This window comes from Micromys minutus (genome assembly GCF_963924665.1).
Source record: "Micromys minutus genome assembly, chromosome: 1".
NCBI lineage: Eukaryota > Metazoa > Chordata > Mammalia > Rodentia > Muridae > Micromys > Micromys minutus.
In genome coordinates this window covers 161,358,724-161,383,715 of record NC_137969.1, presented here as the reverse complement: position 1 = coordinate 161,383,715, position 24,992 = coordinate 161,358,724, and the positions used below count along the sequence as shown (strand labels likewise).

Here is a 24,992-nt window from a genome sequence, read left to right as displayed (position 1 = left end):
CCCCAGTTAACTGTTGTCCTTATAAGAGATGCCTTGGTCATGGGGTCTGTTCACATCAGTAAAACCCTGACTAAGAGAAATGGTGTGAAATAAATTTCTGTTGTAGTTTGAGTAGACTGAGAAGCTAGCTCCATTAGCCATCTTACTTTCCGTGAAGCATCTCTATCTGCATCTGTCCATTTTTCCATGTCAGACTGGTCTTTTATCACCAGGCTGGTCTTTTCATCAGTTGACCTTGGAGGGAATATTATGCATTTTATTTTCCAAGAATTAGGTGTGTGTGTGTGTGTGTGTGTGTGTGTGTCTGCACACTTAAGCTAATGTGTGTGCATATGATCAAAGGGGCACAAATGTTGTGTTCCTAATTAATATTGGTGAACTATAATATTTATAAATAATTGATTGCTTACCATGTCAAAGGAATATGCTTAGCATTTAGCACATATTGTTCTATAAGTACTTTTACCTTTATGTTGTAGGTGAGGAAATCAACACATAGAGATTATGAGCAATATGGTCAAGTACATGGCTGGAAAATGGCTGAACTCTGGCCTACCTGCTTTCAATAACTATTGTTAGTAGATAAATATGGGACTTTTTTTTTTTTTTTTTTTTTTTTAGTTTCCTTCCCAGAAACCTTAAGTAGTTTATTTTTCTAATTTTGTATGTGACTCAAAACACTTGAAAAACTTTGGCAGTGGAAGGGGGGGAGAGGAGAGGGTAGGGATTATTGGTTTCTTAGCAGAACACAAAATTTCCAAAGTTGTCACCCTTTCTTCCTTTTTGTCTCTCTTTTCTTCCTGGGGCTCTACTGTGGGGCCTGAGCACAGCCAGGGTCACTATTGGCTGACTTTTGCCTCCCTAATCCTCAGGACAATAGCAGCATATAGCCAGGACTCATAGAAGGCTCTCTCACACTACCCCACCCACTCACTTTTCTAGACAATGGCTGCATTTTAAGACCATAAGATCTGTAGGCTTGAGAGACACCAGGCATGCAATCAAACTGTTTAGCAGCCACAGAATTTTAAGGCCCTACAACTTAGTGAGCCCACAAAATGCATTCAGATTTAACAGACAATGGCTACCAAACCTCACCATATACTAAAATTAGGGCCAGGCTTTTTGGGTCTCTAACCTGACCTCTGTTTCCATTTTGCATATGAAGAAAACCCAAGTTGATGCTCCTGTTCTAAAGGCAGGCTCTTTGTCTCTGAGGGGGATGCAGTTTTTAACTCAGATCTGTCTCCCCTCAGGAGCATATTTTCTTTCTCCAAACTGGGGAGCAATTTGTATAAGAAACTGTGTCAGTCTTTTATTGCTACGATAAAGATCAACCCAAAAGCAACTTTGGAAGCAAATGGGTTATTTTCGCCTACCCTTCTAAATTATAGTGCATCACTGGGGTAAGTCGAGGCAGCAACTGAAGCAGGGAGGCCAGAGGAGTGCTATTTACTGACTTGTGCCCCCACATCCCCATGTCCACCATTGCAGCCCAGGGGTAGCACTATTCACAGTGACTTGCCCCCCACGCCACATCAATCACTAATCAAGAAAATGCACCACAGCCTTGCTCACAGGCCAATCTGGCAGTATCTTTTTTTTTTTTTTAATTGATAGTTCTCTCTTCCCAAATGATCCTAGCCTGTCTCAAGTTGACATAAAACAAGCTAGCACACCAAGGCTATTAAATTATGCATTTGGGAGTTTTGTTTTTGGGAAATTTGGTTACCCATGGAGCACTACCTGGGATGCAGAGCATCTTCTCAGGCTTCAGTTTACATTCACAGTAAGCTGTTGACTACTGACACTTGTCAGGCATTGCCTTAGATAGATGTCCTGGCTCATGCATGCTTACTGCATTCCTCTGCTCTCCTCCCGCCTGTTCTTTTCTATTTTATTTGCAATTCTTTTTTTCTTCATGGGGGGGTCTTTGAATGCTGGTTATTTTTCAGTACCATCTGGACTCTCTTCTTTCCTTACTCTACGTGGCTCCCGCATTCTCCAGGCAGGCAGTCAAACTCAGTTTATTCACCACCTAAAAGGGATAATGTTCAAAACTCTGACCTCACACTGATCTCTCCAATTTGTATATTCAGGTGCCCATCAGAACTGTCCGTTGGTTTCTCCCACAGGCATTTTAAATGTTGCAGACACACTATCTCTAGGTTTGCTTCATTCTCAAATCCTCCTCCTCCTCTCTCTCTCTTTTTTCTTTCTTACATTTGGCCGATCATCATGTCCTATTGATCGTCAGCATTTTGAAATGTCAATTTCTTTCTGTCTCTACTGCCAATCCCAAGAGCAGGCTGCCACCTTCTTCTCTGCACACCATGCCCACAAATTGTCCTTTCTTACAAGTCATCTCCATACGGCACACAGAAGGTCCCTAAAAAAAACCTAACAATGTCTAGTTCATATTTAAAGATCTCATAGTAATTTTTCCATTCTCGGAAAGTAAAGCCTAACTCCTTACTGTAACATGGATTGTTCTCTGTGTCTAAATTTCTGTCTCACATGGTTTGATTCATTTCTCCCCTCTTTCTTAAAAGTGGCTGTTCATGCTTTCTGAATCTTGGGCCAATCTGGGTCAGGGTCCAATCTGTGTTTCCTGCTTTTGTTTTTAAATCTCCATTATCATATGGAATTATAATTACTTAAGTAATTATATTTTTGTATCCTTACTATATGATGCCAAGGTCAGATTTTTTTTTTTTTACTCTATTCACACAAATCAACAACCAATCACCATGGTAGGTGCATCATATATACTCAATAAACATTTACTGATTTTTTATAGCCCTGAGGTTAATACTTTGCAAAATCATGCACGCAGTCATTTGTCTTTGAAAGAGTCCACAGTGGAGAGATCAGAAGATCCAGCCATGTAGAAAACCTCTCTATTTAATCCTAATTGTCTGGTTTCCTAAGTTTCCTTCCTAAGGTGTAGGTGGCATGGTAAAACCACCGTATCAAGTGCATGGCTCACATCCCCTTCACTGTGGTTCACTCTTAAACTTCTTTCAGATCAGTCTGCATTTCAAAGAAGAAATTGAAAACACATGAACAGTTTGACTTATTTAAAGAGAATAGTTTCAAAGAAACAATATTCTACATTTGCAAGAGCTAAGGTATCTATTTTGTCACTAACTTTCTTTAACGGATCAAAGTATGGCTGGGGTATGACTTCTCTGTATGAGGAGCCAATGTCGCAGAACCAGTTTACAGAATGCACAAGAAATGTATAACCAGAACATTCATTTCTACCCTCTTGAGAAAGAGGGTAGAAATGAATCACCCCTTGTGGAACACAGAAACCCAGTGAAACTCTGAGGCAGGGGCTGAGAGCCATGATCATGTACAACTGTCCCGAGTATCTGTTTATAGCATGTGACAGGCTACACAAAGGTCACTTGAGGTTTTTGTGTGTTTGTTTTTTGTGAGATTCGGGGAGGTGTCATTCTAAGAAGAATCTTTCTAACTGGACAGTTCCTCAGCCTTTATTTATTTGCCTCATATTTATATAAATGACAATTGGATGGTTAATAAAATCTTTGAACACTGGTTGTATGTTGTGTCAGTACCATGATGCCAATTTGGTGACTTGAGCAAAGAGGTGAGGAAGGCTAATGTGCCTCGACAAGTCACTTTGTGGCTTATTTTCAGGTCACAGGATTGCTGCCAAAATCATCAAACATATGACCATTGTTCTCTAGATGGTTGGATAAGTCAATACAGTCCTGGGATAACAACCAGAGTTTTAGGTAGCCTTTGACTAGGTTGAAAACTGAGAGGAAGACCTAAACAATTTATTTTCTTTATCTTCTATTACAGTGGTGTAAAAGTTCTGGTTTGCTACCCAAGGATTCTATTTTCCATCACAAACAATGCTGCTCACAATAACAGCCAGAGCTTCACTGAGCTAAACAATAAAAGGCAAGGAAACAAAAGAGCTAATATATTAGTATTTTGTGGAGCACTTGTAAAGAATATGTTAAAGTTAATGAGTCTTAGCTACTTAAATTATTTATAATACTTCAACATATTTAATATGTTGTCTGTAAATACAAGTTGCTGCTTGCCCTAACTCTGGACAGCTTCCTTCACCACAGGACTGTACAGTATTATTAACCACCTTAGCCCAATCAGGTCTAGAGGGTTATTCTTAAAAGCCTTGAGTTTAGGTTAAAATAAATGAGTTCTAATACAATGACAGATGACTAAGCCAAGAGTTCAGGCTTATCCTTTGCTACAGCCTACAACCATTGTTTCCCAGAATTCACCAGTCCCAGAACACTGTAAACACCAAGTGTCACATTCCCTGAAGGTATTTTTCTGGTGATGAGTGCTATTCTGTGCAATGAAACAAATTCATCATGGTGTTGGGGCACGCAGGTATAAGGACAGCTAAAAAAAACCAGTTGGCTAGAGCTACAAATTTCTTTTGTAGTTGGAGCTAAAAATTGCTAGGTTCAATCTGGGACACCTACCTGTATCCTATCATATACACCCCCATTATAAAAAAATAGAATTATCTTTCTCCTTATCAACCCGTTTGTAGCTTTCCCTTTGTAACCAAATGTATCCTTAAATAAGTCTTAAAACTAAAAGAAATGAGCTGATACAGTCAGGACCAGTCTGGGGTGGATGGTAGTAAGGCAAACTGTGTCCTTTGAGTGACATTTTAGAGGAAGACCCTTAGTGTTTATATAACTATGCATGATTCAGCATGGATATAATTAAAATCAGATTCATCATGGAAAAGAACAAATGCTCACAACTGAAGCCCATCAACCAGTCAAAATGGATAAAACCCGCACCCCATATAGCTACTACCCCTCCTGAACCCACAAAAGGAGGCTGCAAACAGTGGCCTATGACTAGCAAGTAGCTACAACTCTACAGGAGCGTTTCAGGCCTGTAAGTTTGCTTCACGTCTACACATAACCCTTTGCTGTTTGTATATCTTTGCTTTTTGTTTGTTTATTAACAAGATTTCAAGAACATGGAAACACAGTCCAGGCAGAAAACTTCCCAACCCTAAGTAACAGAATGAATCCCCCGGAATGATGAGCCCAGAGACATCCTCCCACAAATTGTCATGCCAGGTGTTTTAGTCACAGTGACAAACACATTGACAAACTGTTTTCCAATATGCTTTTACTACTTAACTCCCCCATCAGCAATGAATAAGATTCCCACATCCTTGTCAACATTTCTTTTGTGAATATTTATAATTCCCACCTCTCTAATAAGTGTAGCATCTAATTTCATTTAAATTACGTTTTTTTAAATTTCTAGCAGCAGTGGGCATTTTTCATGTGCTTGTTAACTATCATATATATTGCTTTGTTATGTATCTCTTCCAGTGTCTATTTTTAAACTTTGAGTTATCTGTCATCTTCTTAGATTAGATTTTTTAAAATATATAATCTAGAGACTACCAGATGCCAATCTTTATTAGAATGCTCATTGCAATATCTTTCTGCCTTAGTATTTTCCCGAAGAGCAGCTCATAAACAGTTGTTGATGCAATGCAACTTATCTTTTACTTTGTCTGTTGTGGTTCAGGACTTTGGCATGCTACTGCAGACACCTTTGGCTACTGAAACATTATGAATGCTTTTCTCTATTTGCCCCATAATCTTGAACGTGTTCACTTTTACATTTCAATAAACAATATCCTTAGTTAATTGGCATACATGAGGTAAAATGAGGTACAAGGCTTGTGCTTTCTTCAAATGATCATGGTCTTGGCCCAGCACCAGCTTATGAAAAGATTGTCCTTTCAGATTGACTGGCCCTGCTGCTTGCTGCTTTTATGACAAGCTAATTATGTGTATATGTGTGCATGCGTAAACATATTCTGGATTTTGTTCCATTCAATATATATATATATATATATATATATATATATATATATATATATATATATCTTGGTTATGTCTTTTCTACCCCAACATGACTCCCACAGATTTGACATGGTTAAATTTTGCCAGTCTTTCCAACTTTGTTCTTTTTATTCATCTAGGACCTAGCTATTTTTTGTCTTGCAAGTCTAAGGATCACCTAGTCAGTTTCCACCCCGACCTATAATAGGAAACAGCTACTTGATGCATTTTTTCTCTGGTGGTCTGTTTGATTTGTAGTGATGGTTATGTACAAAAATGTGCTGCTTCAATGTTCTGTGTCTCCTTGCCTAGACTGTAGAGCCTATCTTTTGACCACACACTATCTTAGATGCTGACCATATTTTACAGGTGTGATTAAGACGGAAAATCATTTGGCACTAAGGATTATGTAGTGAGCTACATTCAATGAGTTAAATGCCTCAAAAGAAAACTTTCATATTTTCTGGGGAAGAACTTCTGCCTCAAAACTTAACATAGACTCATACTTGACTTTGTCAATTCAGGGTTTAACGTTCAATCTATTTCTGCCTGAGCTTGTCATTTGCCTATTTGTCCTGCAGATACTAAATTTTAGAACCTGGTAGAAGGTCAAGAAAACTGACTTTCTTCCTGTTATTCTCATCTCCGAATAAAACTTCCTTGAAAGCCTCATAGTAAGTATGGCCTATGTTTGAATGAAAAGGCAGACTTTTATAGGAGAAGGTCATGTGAAGATACCTACTATTAAGCACTACTTAGAAAAGTGGTTCCTAAGTGTTGAAGGGTGGATTTGAGAATAGTTGAAATGCAGTTTTTTGCGGGTACATAACACTAAAAGTTTCCACACAACAATTTATGCATTGCTGACAAGTCCTCCGGGATCGAGGGTTCTCTCAAAGACTTCATTACTTAATGAGTCAGTCACATAAGTAGCTAGCCTATAAAGATAGCTATGAATGGATGGGCCACATAACAGTTACTGTGAGAACACCTAACAAGTGTTGGTTGTCCTTTACTTAAGCACATAAAGTGCATTGTTAGAGGCAGAGGATTCCTAAGGGAGGATGTAGCAAGATGGAGTGAGGTCCCAGTTTTTATTTTGCCTGTGGTTCACACACCATACCATGTATATTCATTGAGGGCCCTCTGGAGAATGAGCACGTCCCAGATAACCCACTTCTATGTTTTCTCAGAGTAAACTGTTCTTAGCTGTGAAGACATGGTAAAAGTCTCCTTCAGGAAAATGCCTTGCCAAGAGTCACGACTATGTGTGCATGTGAATTGCTTTTCATAGCACAACTGATTGGGCACTGTTAAGGAAAAATAGGCTCTTACCCTCCATATCATCAGTGATACCAGTTCTTCCTTACAGGTGAAGGGCTTGGTCTTCCAGATCAGGTTTTATGGGTATAATATTATAATCTTGAAGATATGTCATTGTGCATGTACCACTATTCAGTTTTTCTTATTTGAAAAATAGCCCACTTATAAGAGGGAATTAAAATTCAAGCCTGTGAAGCTGGAGAGATGACTCAGTGGTAACAGTCTGCTCCTAAAGATGATGCAAGTTTGGTAGCAGTATTTAGATTGGGTAGCTCTCAACCATGTGACTTCAGCATCAGGGGATCCAATGGATTCTTCTGGTTACCTAGGTCACCAACCCTCATGTTCACATACACACACGCAGGGACATAATTAAAAAATAATACTAAACACAAATAAACCAAGTCTCTTGTGCTTCTAAAATCTTGGAAAAAAATTCAATTTTTTCATCTCTTATGATGGAAAAATAGCTAGCATTCTCAGGAGAATTTTGCAAACTAAGATTAGACTGCCATTGCTCTTCAAGTAGATCAGTTTCTGAATATCTCATATTTGATTCAGTGAGAAACAGTGACCAGGATCATGGGGAGTGCTTCCAAGCCCAGAAGTTTGCAGAGTGTTGGGAAGAAGATACATCACATGATGGATGACAGAGCAAGAGTGTCCATTAGAGGTGAGACATTGTTTAGAGCTGGAGGGTATCGGTGGTATTCATGGAAAAGATAGAGACAACAGGAACTTTGCTGATGAGATGGTGAGTTCCAGAGGATCTAGAGCGTGTGTGTGTGTGTGTGTGTGTGTGTGTGTGTGTGTGTGTGTGTGTGTGTGTGTGTGTGTATGGGGAGAAAGAGAGACAGAGAGACAGACACACACACACAGACTGAGAGACAGAGAGACATAGAGAGACAGACACATACACAGAGACAGAAAGACAGAGACAGAGGCATGTCATGGCTCTGGAGTTAAAGAGGACACTTAGGAGCTGATTCTCTCCTTTTATTTTGTATCGTCTAGAGATCAAATTAAAGTCATCAGGCTTGGGTGGCAAGCATCCTTAGCTAGTTACCTGTCTTTCCAGCTATGGTCATAGCTTTTAACATGATGTAGCTCACAAGTGCATGTCTGTCTGTACATCATTTGACTAAATCTTTCTTCCTGCCATGGCAGTTCTGTGGACAAATTCTCATTTCCATTTATTCTATCGCTTGAATAGGTGAATGGCTGAGTCTGTGTTTGGTGATTGCCAACAACTGTGATTTAGTTGTCCTTGGATCTTCTCTCGTGTCAAGGAGCTTTCTTTGGGGGTAGGATCACTTCTTTGTTTGAGAGAATATTGTTTTCTCCTTTATTGTTTGGCTGAGGTTAGACTAGATTGAGATCCAACCAGGACTCCTTGATCCCATAATTTTCCTTGTTTAATTTCACTCCTAAAACTTTGTGTGCCTGTGCTGCTACTTACAAAATCTTTCTGAAGCCTCTTTAAATTCTGGCCTTTTCTAGCCTAAAGCCCCATGGAGCTCAAAAGCTATACTATGCATTTTGGCATTTAGCCACATATTCTCACCTGTGGGCTACAGATAAAAGGCAATGAGGAAAGTATTAGGCACTTAAAGATAATCTTAAATTGAGGATGTCACATACCTCTATTGGAACACACGTCTGTCTCCCCTAATATGAATTTTCACTCTGTCAGTCACAGTTACTTTGGTAGCAGTTTCTCATAGACATCACTTGCACCCAGTCTGCATTTTAGAAATGTTTCTCCCATTTTGATCAATCAGTTTGTATTATTCAGGGAGAAGGGGGTATCAAGATTGGAGAATGTTCCCAAGTTTGAGCCATACTAACTTGCTTTATATATTTAACAGCATTCCCCAAAGACCCAGTTTTCTAGAAAGACCAAGCAAGCTAATCAGATTTTACTTTATATTTTACCCAGTATGAATCTATGCAAACACTAAATTATCTCTCATAATTCATATTATGAATACCTCTACCCAGAAGTATGAGTCCCAACATAGTCCCACACTGGTTGGGAAGAATGTATCCATTATCAAAGAGTCACAAATATTTTAATTATTAAGTGAACCTGTCTTCAATCAGATGTCACATTTTAACAAAGCTGTCATCCAATAACCTGAAACAAATGTCAACGTGGAATTAATTTGTTTTATAATTAACACTCAATCTTTGGTGTCAAATGGATATAATAATTTAATAGTAATAATTAGACTTTATTGTAATTAGCTTAAAAATGAAGAACACGTTCAGAGCTGTGCAAAGCAATGCAGAAAGTTGATTATGATTTATGTGTCTTCTACAGTAGAAGATATAATAAAGATGTCAATTCTGGCCAAAACAGTCTGCAGATTTGATGGCAATTCAATAGAAATGTTAAGTCTAAAAAATATTGATATGGTGGTTATTGTGGTTCATGATAGATAAACCCAGCACTCGGGTATGCCTAGGGAGAAAGGTTGCTGTAAGTTTGAGACCAGCCTGGGCTTCATAATGAGTTTCCAAGCTACCCAGCGTTATAGAGTAAAAGCCTCTTCAAAAAAAAAAAAAACATTTACAAATGAACTATTTATTCTTGAAAAAGAGTGTAAATGACAATGGACAGGATACATGGGGCTGTAGAAGAAAAAATGCATGTTACTATAGATTAAAGTTTACTATGAAGTAAGTATAACATTTGGTAATAATGTTTGAGCATAATAATAGGGAAATAAATTGATAAAAAATATTGTGAACAAGGTCTAATTTATGGTAGAGCATTATGTATGATAGTTAATCACTTCTAATCAATGGAGAAAATGCTGATTATTTAGTCAAAGATATTGAATAAGAATTGTCTTGAATTCACAAGAAATCTATTTCATACATTAATAAAGATCAAATGGATTAAATATTAATTAAAACTATTATTATAAGAAGAACATTTTAATTTAATCTTCTCAGAAGACTAAAAGCTTTTCATTGCTTGGCATGAAGCAAGAAACCACAAGGAACAAGAACACAAATCTGACTCCAGAGTTTCTAATTTCCATGTGGCAAACTGTGATGTTCATTATTTTTTTCTGCTCACTAATATTTCTTGTGTTATTATTACACATGAAGCATGCTCATTAATGTTTTCACCAGGTAAAGGGTTTCTGCAAACCAATAGTGAAGCTAAGAACAACTTGAGCAAAAAACAAGAATAATATATCTAAAAGGTATATATGTAAAGGTAGTTTATCCTGTTACACGAAAAGGCAATAAATACATGAAACAAATCAAAGCTGTACCTTAAAGCAACAATGATTATAACCTTCCGCATACTGTACTGATAGAGATTTAAAAGCTGTCTGTGTTGATAATGGTGTGATCCAAGGGGTATTTCGACTTCCATTGTGAATGTACATATTCATACAAATTGTAGAGTCTTGTGATGGCAAATTTGTGAAGCATACTAACAATTAAAACATGCATAACTTTTCACCAGCAGCTCTATTTCTAGAAACGAACCTCCAAGAAATCATTGCACATGTTGCGAAGTATTATGTAAGAGACTTTCATCTGTGGCAGTGTTTATACTCACAAAAATACTGTTTTCTCCACATGATGAAATTCTGTGAAACTATCTCAAGTAAGTTAATTATTTGTGTGCCTACATGAAAATATGCCCGTAATACATCATATTAAGTCAGCATTGTGGTTATAGATGTATCCTCATTATAAAATTGTATACATGATATGGATATGAAATATATGTGTGTGAATGCATATTAACAAAAGCAAGTTTATTCTGTTCATCTCCATGAAATATGGATTCCAGATATTTTTCTTTTGTTTGTTGCTAGCTTTTGGATCTTTTAAATAAAGAATCTGTGTTGTTTGTAGCTCAGGATGGGGAAGTGATGGCTCAGTTAGTAAAGTGTCTGTCATGCATAAAGAACTGAAGTTCAATTTTTATCATCCACATGGTAGGTAGTGTGACAACATATGTCTTGAATCACAGTGCTTGAAAGATAGAGACAGGCAGATCCTTGGAGCTCACTGGTCACAAAGCTTAGCCAAATGAGTGATAGTTAGGTTCAGTGAGAGACCATTCCTCAAAATATAAGAGAGAGAAGAATATTAGATACCTGGTGAATCCTGTAGACTCTACACTTTACATGGCTGAACACATACATCTCTGCTTTCTGTACATTTGCACACACCTATATGAACACACATACCCACCTCTCTCTCTCTCTGCAACATTAAAGTACATTTTTCTAGTCACATTATTTGATTTTCACTGTAATTATTGAGACAGACTGACGTCAGACGGATGTTGATTGTCTCACCTCAGCTTCTCAGTACTAAGCTTATAGATGTAAACTGCCATAATTGACTTGGATTTTGAGTTTTTATAGATTATGAATATTAATCAGGTTGCCAGATGTATAGCTAGCAAATATTTTGCCACTCTATGGAAGTGAAATAAAAAGAAAATCAAAACAACACTGAGATTCCACTTGTCAGAAAAGCTATTATTAAGGAAGTAAACAATAAATTCTGGTCTGGGTTTTAGGAAATAGAAACACTTAAATGTTTCAAGTAGAAATATAAATTAATATAGTCATTATGTAAATCAGTATAGGGACTTTCACAAAGATCAACTGACAATTGGCATTACAAAATGGCTCAGTAGATAAAGGTGCTTGCTGCCATGGCTGATATCCCGAGTTCATTGTAGGCTTATATTTTTTAAAACCTACGTTAGTAACAGTTCTTAACACTTCAACCTCCCTGAGGTATGGGAGGAAGATGGCTAATAGGACAAGGAGGATGTGGACTTGTTCAGAAGTAGTTCTTTGAGGGTGGTTGCAATCTTTATTGTCAGCAGTTCAGCCTACTAGCAAAACACCAAACATGAATCAGTAGCAGTGGCTCAATCTAAAAGAAACCGTAAGGCTCTGCCCATCAGCATGTGTCTACTGAAGGAGCAAGAAGCATCTAGAACACCACCAGAAGTTCTTTGGTACATTTTTCTCTATGACAAGCAAAGATCAGTGAAGAAAGCCAGGTGAACCAATGCAAGAACAGTGAAGCCCAATGAAGACCAGCAGAATGCAAGGTGAACCAGTGCCAGAACCTTGTTCACTTCTGTTGGGTTATATGTTTACTCTTTCCAAAAATCATGTGTCCTCTCAAGCATCCACCCCAGTAGAACATCACATACCATTTTGCCAGACAGCTTCCAGGGTGGAAAAAAAAAAAAAAACACGTGTATGTTCTAAGCAAAGCATCCTCTTACATGCCTGCTTCAGGAAAACATCATCTAATAAGACAGTTTTCAGAAAAACAAAAACACATAATGAAAGTGAGTCTCCAATGAAACCAGAAATTCCTACTTCAGTGCACCTAGAGCTTGTATGCAAAAATGTGTGAATTAACTTTTGTATAAGACCTACTCATCTGTGTTTATTGAAGGACTACTTAACATCGCTTAGTTGTGGATACCTCAGTGTTTATCAATTAATGAATCAAGATGATATGGTTTATATGTATAATATATGTACAATGGAGTTTTATTCAGAAGTAAAGAGAAATGAAATTGTTATATTTGAAGGAAAATAAATAGAAGTGGAATCATCATGTTAAGTAAAATAAGCTAGACCCAAGACAGATACTGTATGCTTTTTATCATGAGAAATGAAGGGTTAAATTTAACTAATTTATTTATTTATACAAGGGCCAGAGTGTTACAAAGTGACTGTAGGAAATGAGGTGGGAAGAGAAAAGAGAGGATAATGGAATATACATGACATGAAAGCAGAAGAGATGACTATAGGGAAAGATGTTTAGGGAAAGAAGACATAGAGAAGCAGGGTTGAAGGCAGGCAACTAAGGTAAATAACAAAGTTTAATGATATATGTATATGTGTTGATATATATATACATATTTTGATGTATTTATGTATATGTATATAAGTTGATATATTGATATATCTGCATAGCATGTCATAATGAAGGCTATTATCTTACATGATAACTAGGATATTAGTACAGCAAAAATACCAAGTCGTAAGGCCATAAAATGTGTTAAGCGGCAGGTGTGATGGAACCTACCTACAATTTTAGCACTTAAGATGTTGAGGCAGGAGGATTATGAGTTCAAGGTGACTTGGAATATATAACAAAATTCCATCTCAAAACATAATTTGCTTGGAGGACACAATTCTCTTATGTGTATATTTTCTGTGACTATTTATAGGAAACATAGCCCAAGTATTGTTTTAAATATTTATATCTTGTAATTATTTTCTTTTAGGGAACATAGATTCTCTTTTCATACAACATATCCTGATTCCAGCCTCCCCTCCCTCTGCTCCTTCCAGTTCCTCTCCACCTGCTCTTCCGTCCTCCAGATCTACTCCTTCTCTGTCTCTCATTTGAAAAGAGGCTTCTAAGAGATACCAATCAAACATGACCAAAGAGCATATAATAAGATGAAGATCATAATCTCTAAGTTTCCCTTTTAAAACTAATGCTTTAAACCTACATTAACCGCTTGCATGTGAATGCTGTACTCAGTAGCGGATCATCAGCTTTGTGAGCCTAACAATGCATCTTAGCAGCTCAGCATGAAAATGATTCCCAGTCCTCACTTTAGTATTTCCAGACAAGCTGGGCAACAGGGCACCTCTCAACTCAACTTGATATAGTGCATTAGTTACTGTTCTTACTTCTCACAAAAATATCAGTGTAAAACAGCTTAACAGAGGGGCTCTTGCTTGGCTCACAGGTTGAGGGTATTGTCTATTGCCCAGGGAAGCATGGTGCAGGAGAGTAAGGGAGATGCTCATAGTGGGTGTATGTTCGAACCTGAAGGAAAATATAAACACTGGTGCCCCACTCTGCTTTTCAACTGGTTAGGGTCCCCAACCAATGGACCTTGCTGGCCAGCATTAGATTTTCCCATCTTAAACTTCATAGACAGAATGTGAGTTTTGTCCTTTAGGTCAATTTAAATCCATCGAGGCTGACAATGAGATTGGCTGTTATGTATAGAAAGGGACAACTTTTATTTGGAGGAAGCTGGTTACTTTACCTGTATAGCTCCTATAGAGCCCTTCTGAAATGTGTTTGAGGTGTTCCTAAACAAACTAAAATAAAAAGATGCATGGCTGTGGCTCTGGAGACCAGTTTGCTTCTTGTCTGTCACCACCTTGGACTAAGAGAATCACATCTTTTTGGGGTAAAGCAAGCTGAATCATAGTTCCCTGAATGCACTTATTGTCTACTGGCTCCAGAAGATCTATATACCCAATCTCTAAGTTTCTATTTCTGGGTAGTTTAGCTAGGAAAGATGTTTCTTACCAATACTGAAAACCCAAGTTCAATTCTCAAGACTCACATAGTAGAAGAGAACCAGCACCTGCTACTTTCCTTTTGACTTTCACAAACATGCTATAGTTCACACATGTGTGCACATGATGTGAGAAGCTGAGATATAAAGACTTGGAGGATGGAAAGCTCTAGCTTGTTAGAGAGTGTTTCTCAACCTGTGAGTCACTACCCCTCTGATGACTTATCTCCAAAATTATTCACATTTTGATCCATAACAAAAATTACTGCTATAAAGTAGCAACAAAATAATTTTATGATTGATGATGACCACACCACTAGAAACTATATTAAAGGGTTACATCAGTAGGAAGAGTGAGAACCATTGTGTTAGAATTAGGAGATTGAAGGAAGGCAGTTCCAATTCCCCTGAACAAGATTAATACAGAGAATGAAGAAGAGAGACCCCAGGTCACCTTTGGTTCCTGTAATGAAAAGCCCACGTCCTTGGAGTGCACGAGGTCCATTTGTCGACAGAATGTACCTAAAAACATGATTGCTTAAGAAGCCTTTAGTATAAAAGGATCTGAGAAATGAACCGCGTCAAGGGGTTCAATGATGGGTAGGTTTATAATATCTCCTTGTCTACAGTAATAAGAAAAGAAAGGCCCATAGACTATTCAAGGACCTTTAACACTGAATAAACACATGACAGGCCTTTGTCTGAGAAACATGAGTTTATGACTGTACTTTTTCCCAAACAGGCCTCAGACATTTTTAATTTTTCTGAACATGGCCTCTTCCTGGAGCACCCTGCACTGCCCCCAGTTGTTTGTATCCTACTCATCTTGAAATGCCCAAAATATGCTTTCTACGGTGTCTTCTCTGATGTTTCACAGGAAGTGAAGTCTTCACTCTACAAGCTCCTGTGGCTTAAAGTGCCTTTTATGTGTTCATCCATTTACACATGGTGCTGTCTATTGATCATCATATGTGTTTTATCTCTCCCGACAGACTGTAGACTTTGCATCCCATCAATTAGACAACACCAGGAAGAAACACACCAATGTTTGATCCATTTAGTAAGTGGCAAACAAATACTAAGATTTTTTTAATATAGAACAGTTATTGCTATATTTTGAGGGATGTCTTAGAAATTTAAGATATAGAGCATTTGCTTGTTAAGATAATTGGGTGAGAGTTACCAGCACGTACTGGACATAAATTAGATAGAATACATGGTTTTCAATAGATGAAATAGTCTGAAAAAAGAATCAGTAACACTGGTTCCTGTGAGCTTCTGAAATAACATCCAAGATAGTCAAGCAGGTAAAAATGCATTTTTATAATTGTTTGGAACTAGAGGCAAATCTCATTCATAATACGCACTCAAAGTTCATTTTATTATGCTTTCCTGTTTGCAGAGTTTTTCAGGAATATGGTCACTATGTAGATTGTGGGGCATTTTTATTCTTTCTATGTTGAGAATTTAAGCAAATGTTCTCTATTTTGGAAAACAATAACATCCTCGATGGAAGGGTCTAATTCAGGCAGTCTGCAAATGTCTTCTATGTCTCTAGGTGGGCTTGACTGAACGGTGACTTACGAAACACATGTTAATTTGTTGTAAATTATATTTCATTTACATTTTTATCCTTCTTGCCTTAAAGCATTTTATTATTTTATCTATATCTATCTATCTATCAATCTATCTATCTATCTATCTATCTATCTATCTATCTATCTATCTATCTATCTATCATCTATCTATTAATATCTGTGCAGTTCTGGAACTCATTTTGTAAACCAGACTAGTGTCAAACTCAGAGATCTGCCTGCCTCTGCCTCTTGAGTGCTGAAATCAAAAGCATTTTCTACCACTATCTTACATACTTCATTATTTTAAAATATGCACATTAATGTTATTTGAGTTCCACCTTAACATAGTAAAGAGAAGTTAGTAATGAAGTTGAAAAACACAGGTCTTGATTGTTAGGTCCATTTGCTCTCAAAACTTGGCTAACTTTGTGTGTGTGTGTGTGTGTGTGTGTGTGTGTGTGTGTGTGTGTACGTGTGTTTTACAGGTTAAATAAATGATCTATTGTGGCAGGGAAGGACTGGTGTTTGGGACATGAGACAGCTTTAGTTATGTTGCACTGCTGCAGTCAGAAGACAGGAGCAAAGACTGATGGGGTAGTTCTCTTTCTCCTCATAGACCTTCTAGAATCATGAAATGACACCACCCACAGTGAGAGTAGATCTTCCTAACTCTGTTAACCCAGTCTAGAATCCTTGATAGATATGCCCAGAGGGGTCCTCCTAGGTGACCCTAGACCTGGGTGCTCTGTGGCACTTCCAGAAACATGGTCTAAAAGATGCATGATAAAAATAGAGCGGGCAAACATGTCTCAATGAAAAGCTGACATCGAAATACAGCTTTCTGAGCCATGGGGCGTTCCTCGCAGCATTATCAGAAGTGACACAATGAACCAAATTATTCCAAGTGCTCTGAAGATGACTCACATCCTCTAAATAAGTTCAGTCCCCTGTTGCCTGTGCTGCAAGCCCACTGCTGTATTCAGGGCCTGGCAATGTCTTTCCTGTGGCTGCTCAGTGGCTCAGTCACTGAGAACCAAGTAGAAGTTCCTAGAAATTAATGCATTTGCCCTGGTCTTATCCCAGTATGGGTTTTAATAAGGTCATGATTTTGAAGGCAGGGTGAAAATGGTCAGCCCTAAAAACATGTATATGTGAACAACATTAAATTGATTCAGAAATTTCTTTTCATGTATTTATATATATATATACACATATATAAATTGCACATATCTTTATCATCATATATCTTCTCTATCTGTTAATCTATCTATCTATTTACCTATCTATCTATCCATTCATCTATCTACATATATATCAAGAAGCTGTGAATTTGAGATGGAGCAGGGAGACATGTGAGGAACAAGGGGGAATTAATGTGAAGACAGTGCATATGTATGAAATTTTTAAAAATTAAAACAATGAAATGAAGTATGGGATCGCTAACAAGTCTAAAAGCCACATACACATTCACACAGCATGTGCATGCATGCACACTCACGCACACATACATAAACATGCATGCATTACTATATATTATATTACAGAAGAAACAGAATGAATTTTATGTTTTAATTTGGAGAATAATTCCAGAGCCACTTAATTTTGAATAATTGATTGTAATTAGAAGCCCTTACTCTGTTTTTACTTTCTCCATCCATATGGCTCTTTTTTTCGCTTGCGGGGACTTACTTGAAATACAAACTAGATGCCAGTGGAAGTGTCTGCTTGCTTCAACCCATGTTCAAAGCCTCCAAGCCAAACTCCATTTATTTACTGTCCGCTATAAAACTCAGGTCTAATCATCACAAGGCATCCTTCACACATGGCCAAGTTGTCCTTTGTTTCTCACTGTCTCCTACAGTGTTTATCTTAATGTTCTTCCATGTGTATAATTTCCCAGAAAATTTTGTACTTAATATTCTGATGGTTTCCAGTATATGTTTTGTCTTCCCACTGAGACAGTAAATGATTCAGAGGCAAAGCCTGTGCCTTACACCAGTTCTTTGTTTTCCTGTGCTGAGCCCACAGGCGGTGCTAAATAGAGCAGTGGTCCATCATGGGGGAAGAGCTGAACAAACACATCAGAATCACAGAGGGAAGTTAGAAAACTATGCGTGTCAGTTATAACCCACATGCAGACCCGTAATCATTCTTCAGGTATTAGATTTTGCAAAGAAAGGTTAAAATCATAAGCTGAAATATAAATGGCAGGGCAGCAATCAAAAGGGGGAAAGTCAACTGTCACATGTGCATGGGGTACAATTACTTTTTTTCACAAACAAAAAATTTGTTAAATTATCTCATGATTGATGTTAGAACTGGTAAGACTGCTAAGCAGTGTCCCTAGGTACAAGAACAGCAATGTGCCTCTACTTCAGCAGAAACGAACTAGAATGTTGTACTAGACAGTAAGATTTAACAATAGCCATAGATACATGACATACCTAGAAATTAACCCAATGAACAGTAGAGGAATGCCTTACCAAAAAGTTAAGATAACATACAGGATAGAAAACAAACATCTGGACTAATGAAGAGATATATCATGTTCAGGGTTAGGAATGAGTTCCAAGTCAAATATCCACAAGTGCTCCTATAAAAGGCTCACAAATATTCCAGATGAGTTATTTGAAGTTATATGTGCCAACGGATGTGAGATATTAAAAGCAACACAGCTCAAACAGTGGGCAAATGATAGATTATTGTTTGTTAGTTGCAGAGGTACTAGTTCACTTGTTAGGGTTAAATTCTGAATGACTGTCAAATTATGTCAGGATGTATGCTTTCATCTATTTAACCAGAGATAGTATTCACTTTTCTACATTGTAAGCAAACTGTGCAGAAGAAAGCAGAGAAAGGTCTGGTTCTCATGGAACTGTCATCTTTGTGCAGTTCCATGGGCAATTAGCACACATGAATGTTCATTTTTAATCACAGATACACACAGCGTTTCTGTTCTTCTGCTTTCCCAAGGGACATGAAGAGGGGAGAACCACCAAACATGGGGAGATTTGATTATTCAAGATGGAAAACTGTAGACTAGAATTTTCAGCTAGCACTGGAGTATCTGGTTATCTTGAAGCATCTTGGATGGCCCTGGGAGTGGCAGAGGTGTCCCCAAATATGAACCAGTGTACTCAGCACTGTCCATTGATGGACCATGGAACATCATCATCTGAAGCCAGGGCTTGGTTCCTAGCCACATTCTGTTTTTTATATTCCTTCAAACATAAACATGCTTTACCTTAAGACTGAGTTCTTAAGGTAGAAAATCGGAAATCATAACAAGCCTGGCTGTTATAACTTAGATACTTCAAAGAAAATTTTGTGTCCCCCAATATTACTACCAGACGATTGAAACACTACCCCCTGAAGAGATGGGGAATTTCCCAGGAAGTTCATGCAAGAAGACAGTAGAAGCACCTTCCACAGTGGAAACTTGTCTGGAAAGATATTTCACATAGTTGTAAATATTTGTCAAATAATCTTTTAGGGTGAAAATGAAGCCCACTTAATGATGGGGTGATTATACCTAAACCTATACTGCTTAGATATGTATATATGGTTCTCATTTAAATTTCAGTTTCATTTATGGGCTCCCAAAGATGGGCTTGGGAGAGTTACCACACCTCTTTGCTCTCTTCCCAATGTAGTCCCATTGAATAAATCTTTATCTGCTTTCCCATGTTAACAAACAAAACAGAATGGATGACATCTGAGAACTGAACTCTTGCATCCATGTACCTGCACACATATGTTGTGTACCCTACCACACATATTTATCTTTGTAAATGTAAAACTAATAGTCATAAAATACCTACAAAGTAACCAAATGAACAGTACAGAAATGCTCTACAAGGAACTGTTAAGACAATATTTAAAAAGTAAGCCCAAACGTTTGGACTAACAGAAATTTCATGTCTAGAGATAGGGATAAATACCCCAGTACACACATGCATGCATATTCCATTATAAACATGTACACATACAAACGTGTATCCCACCACACATGTATGTATGTCACCACACATGTATGCATACAGTCAAAGTATTTTACTAATACTATAAAATTCCTGCATATTTGTGGTTAACTAGTAGAAATAAAATTTCAGATAATTCAGTACTTGGCAAACTCATCTGTATGATGCAGAGCCAAATACTGTGGAGTCTCAGATGTGAGCTTGTAACATAATTTGGAATAGGAAGTTAGAAATTGTATTTATAGCTGTACTATAGAAGTGGTATAGATACATATATTTCTCTTTATGCATAAATATACTATATATAGTATGCATGTATGTATGTATTGAACATATGCATGTATTACTTGTGTGTTTCAAGAGAGTCATGAAGAGACAATGTTTGAAGACTGATGGTCTTGAGGGATGATGGAGAGCCTGCAGTTTCTAGGGAAAGCTCTGGGGCAAGTTTCTAGTTGAAAGCAAGAGCTGATGCTGCAGTTTGCAGTCTTGAGCCTACGCTCTACACAGGAGCAAGCAGAAAACTCGGGCAGGCTCTCTGTGCTCCTGCCTTTGAACATTTTCTCCACATCAGGAAGGCTAGTTCCTTGCTTTCAAGGCCTTTGTCTAGCTCAGTGGTTCTCAACCTTCCTAATGTGGTGACCCTTTAATACAGTTCCTCATGTTATGGTAATCCCAAGAATGAAATTATTTTGTTACTACTTCATAACTATAATTTTGCTTTTATGAATCTTAATGTAAACATCCGATATGCAGGGTTTGATATGTAACTCTTGTTAAAGGGCCACTGAACCCCAACCCCTAAAGAGGCTGTAGCACACAGGCTGAGAACCACTGACATAGACAGATGAGATCATTTGATGGAGAGCCATTAGCAGGCATACTCAGTCACTTTCTACCTATGTGGTCACTCATTTTCCTTTTTTTCTGAATTTATTTTTACCAAAACAACTGGATTGGTGTCTGATGAAAAACTGGGGCATCAGAGCTTAGACAAGTTACACAACTAATTCACCTTGATGGAAAGATAAAGGGAACACCCTCTGTAGTCAGCCTCCCAGACTTGACTCTTACCTCCACTTAGCAGTTCCTTAAGCCTAGACTTATTCATGTGAGCTCTTTGTGCTTTGTGGTAAGGCCGTGCTTCTCATGTCACGTGACCACTGGGGGGGGGGACTAACACATGCAGGTTAGAGGAGTATCCATAGGAATGCTCGCTTAATGCTAGCTGTAGTTAACCGCAGTTAAGTCATTACTGGATAGCTAGCGGGACTCCTGAAATCAGTGAAGACATTAAACTAGTGGGAAGCATTCAGGTGTAAGCAAGGGGCAAGTTTCAGCAACAAGGCAAGGAGAGAAGAGGTTGGAGTCCACTCACATGAGCTGCAGGGATTAGAATATGGGAACATATAGGCATCCCATTTTATCCCTCAGGATTGTTTTTTTTTTTTTTTCCTAAATAGCCAGGAGTGTTCAGGAAAGTCGGTCAACTGCTACAACCTAGCATCATTTGTTGCTTGCAAGTGCCCTGGGGACTAGAGGCAAACCACAGCATGCTTTCGTTCCCAAGGAAGTGGTTTGGTAGAGTAATGAAATAGTGACTCCAATTATTTTATTTGGATGTTAAATGAAAGAAAAGAACGAGCCTAGAATTGGAAAGCCGGAGGGAATTTCGGAAACACAGAGTGGTGCATGGCTTTCTACACAGTAATGTGAGCACGCACAGTTGCCAACTGCACCTTCAAAGCCGGATTCTCATAACCTCTTACCTGGCTCCCTAACTCAACTCTGCTCAGGGTAAAGTTGGTGTCTCAACAATGTCTAAACCTTGGCCCAGTACCTGTAAGGTCATGGGACAGACCAGGGAAGTCTTTGGTTGTTTCTTTCCATTGTTCTCATCATCCTGAAAATGTGGATTCCCGCTTGGCCTTGGGACTGCAGAAGGCCAATTTGAGATCCGTCAGACTTGAGCACCCCGCAAACAGCTACCACAAGCCAAGCCATGGGTGCCTGAGGAAGGAAATTAACATTTATCGCATCTTAGTAAAAATGATGTGGCCCAGTTAAATTAGATTTCCTTTCATTTACAATAGACTTAAAATCCTATTTAGCTATAATCCAGCCTGTGTAAAACCTGTTATGAGGATCCCAATTTTCTGAGATATTGAAGCTTCCTACTCCTATCAGAGCATCTTGATTCTATCTATTTTCATCCATCGTTAAATTTCTTATGACTGAGAATGCCAGGGGCGACCCTACCTTTCTAATCGGCTGCTGCATTCAACAGTGACTGGGCTAAGATCGGAAACATTTATTTTATGCAATGCCTTCTCTGCTCTTTTCCACTATTTTAAACACTACCAAGGGTCATCCTGGAAATTCTGCCCCAGTTCTAACTGTAATCAAGCAAGAAATGGTTTTATTTTATTTTAAACTAATATCAACCTAAGCAGACAGCGTTGCTTCATATGGGAGAGCTGAATGGCCCAGTCGGCCATTGCCTTAAACTAATGGTTTGAAGATCTCATCACTGTCCCCAAACATTGCGGTATTGCACATTTACAATTTCCCAGTTCTTTTCTTTATGTAATGGATGCTCATCCCACTCAGGAGTTGCACAGGTGATAATTTTCTGTCATGGGGAGTACCTATTGAACACTTGTTAGTAGTGTGTCTGTCCCATGACAGCATGGCGTTGTTGACTTAGTTCTTCAGTGTGAGTCTTGCTACCCCCATTAAAACTCAGGGCTTCGTGGAGATAGAGATTATGACTCAAGAGTATCTGCTGAGTGATCCAACAGATCCAACCTGGCGTATGCAGGAGACTAAGCTTTTCTTGGTTCCCAATTTAGGGACCTTCTAATGTCGCTGAGTGCCTCCAAGAAGCATCTCTGGACTACTCGGACCTCCTACTTCCCTCTAGGCAATCATTGTCTTCCAGAATGCCATCCCTAGGTTCATCAGCTTCAGAGTTGGGAGACGATGGAGAGGTCAGGAGCATAAAGCATGGGCCATTGGGTGTGGATCTATGGGGAGGACTACTGCTTCTGAGGTTTTGCAGCTTGCTTTATTGTTCAGCAGAGTCCAAGCCCGTCTTGAGCACCACCTCTTCTCCTTCTTCACCTCCTCAATATCCTTGTATAGTGGTCTGGAGTTTGGGGACAAACTTACCTGCTAAGGCAAGATACTTCTCCCTGGAAGGAGGAAATCTTAAAACCAATCTCACTGGCTGTGGCTGATGAAGAGCCTGTGAAAAGGAAATCTGTGTGGCAGAGAAAGAGGTAGGGGAGGGATTTCAGGAACATCAGTGAAGGCTTCTAAACAAAATGGAGCTTTATTAATTGGTGAACTTTATGTAAAACCGTAAAAGAGATGCTGAGCAAAGCAAAGGACGGTGAATGAGGTTTCTAAAAGTTGAAGAGCCAGATGTATGGAAGATACAAGGAGACACTTTCCCTTTCCGACTCAGTCAAAGATGTGTTTATTAAAACGATAAGAAGAATGAGTATGTTTGGTAGATGTGTAGTCAGGTATGGGGGAAGAGGGTGCCGGGACCAGCCACAGGGGTAGTATAGAGTTTATTCAGATCATGGGGAAGGGATTTGAGTGGGTGGGGGGAGAGAGAGAGACAGAGAGAGAGAGAGAGACAGAGACAGAGAGAGAGACAGAGACAGAGAGACAGAGTATAGAAGTAGAGGCAGGTCATGAGCATATGGAGGGAGAGGGGGAAAGGAGTTGGGAGAAAGGGGGAAGGAAAGGGACGAGAGGACAGATCAGGAGCAGGAAGGCAAGAACTAGAGAGAGTGGAGGGGGCAAGCAGCCCCTTTTATAGTGAGTCAGGCATACCCTTGGCAGGTGACTGTGGGGTGGAGCTTAGACAAAATGCTAACAAACAGCATCTGCCAGTGCACAGGAAGAACTGTGCAGGGTCCCTGAAAGTGTGTGCCTTAGGTGCTTATGTCTTTGTTTTGTTTTCCAAAGTAGAATTTTGAAATGGCCTAGAGTGAGGACTTTCTGGAGAAGGGGACTTCCGTGGCTCCCTCTGGCGTCACTCGGGAAACCAGTTACTTCCCAGAAAGCCCTCCAGATTCCTCACTGTTGTGAACGTGGAATGAGGGCATCTGTGTCTGCGGCCATTTTCCAAAGAGACCCTTTTTTTCTTTTTTCCCTGACAGTACCATGCCATTCTTTCTGCCTCAAGTGGGTGCTATGCTGGAGGATATACAGGTTTTAGAACAAGCTAAGGATAGGGAACGACCTAGAGACAACCTTGACGTAATCTAGATTCAAGGTCCCTTTTGTTCTTATTTGCTAAGATCTTGTCTTTTTAGGATACTACTAGCAGCAACCAGTCCCATTCTCCAACATTGTCTATAAAAGGCGCTATCTTCAGCATGAACACCAGAGGGCAGAAGAGTGCCTTAGGACAGCTTTACTGTTCGGAGGCCCTTGATGAACACGGCTGTGAAAGGGTAGCAAAGGAGGCTCCTTCCAGTTTCCTGAAACTAGAGATGCAGACAGTTAAGTCAGGACTGGAGGACAGGCTTTCAGAGAAGACAAGAGTCTTGTCACTCGAGCCCCTTTTTTCTGAGCACTCTGGTGCTCGTAGGAGTTGACTACCCAAACTCTGCATACCTTGGTGTCTGTGGGGATGAACCAATGCTTTTCTTTAATGGCATTGGGGCTGCAGCAGTCTGCACCACGTTCGTAGTGGCACCAGTTACTCGTGAAGGTCTTAGGCCAGAGGGACCATCTCTCTTTTCCCTGGGCAAGGGGCCAGAGGAAGTCAGACTGACCTCTAGCGGTCAAAGGAGGTCACTGTCAAGCTCAAGAGTGAATTCTCTCGGTGGCCTAGATGCTGCACACTTGAGTTTTACAA

The 24,992-nt window shown here is 39.0% G+C and overlaps 1 protein-coding gene across 1 annotated transcript in view; it reads left to right on the top strand.

Moving 5' to 3' along the window:
- Positions 1-24,729, top strand: part of TDRD15 (tudor domain containing 15) — a gene marked incomplete at both ends in the record, with an annotated part of 94,221 nt that extends 69,492 nt beyond the window's left edge. Inside the window, one exon of the mRNA XM_080911679.1 lies at positions 24,445-24,729. Coding sequence (XP_080767805.1) covers positions 24,445-24,729 — 285 coding nt within the window. The remainder of the gene's footprint in view (positions 1-24,444) is intronic.
- Positions 24,730-24,992: the final 263 nt, after the last annotated feature.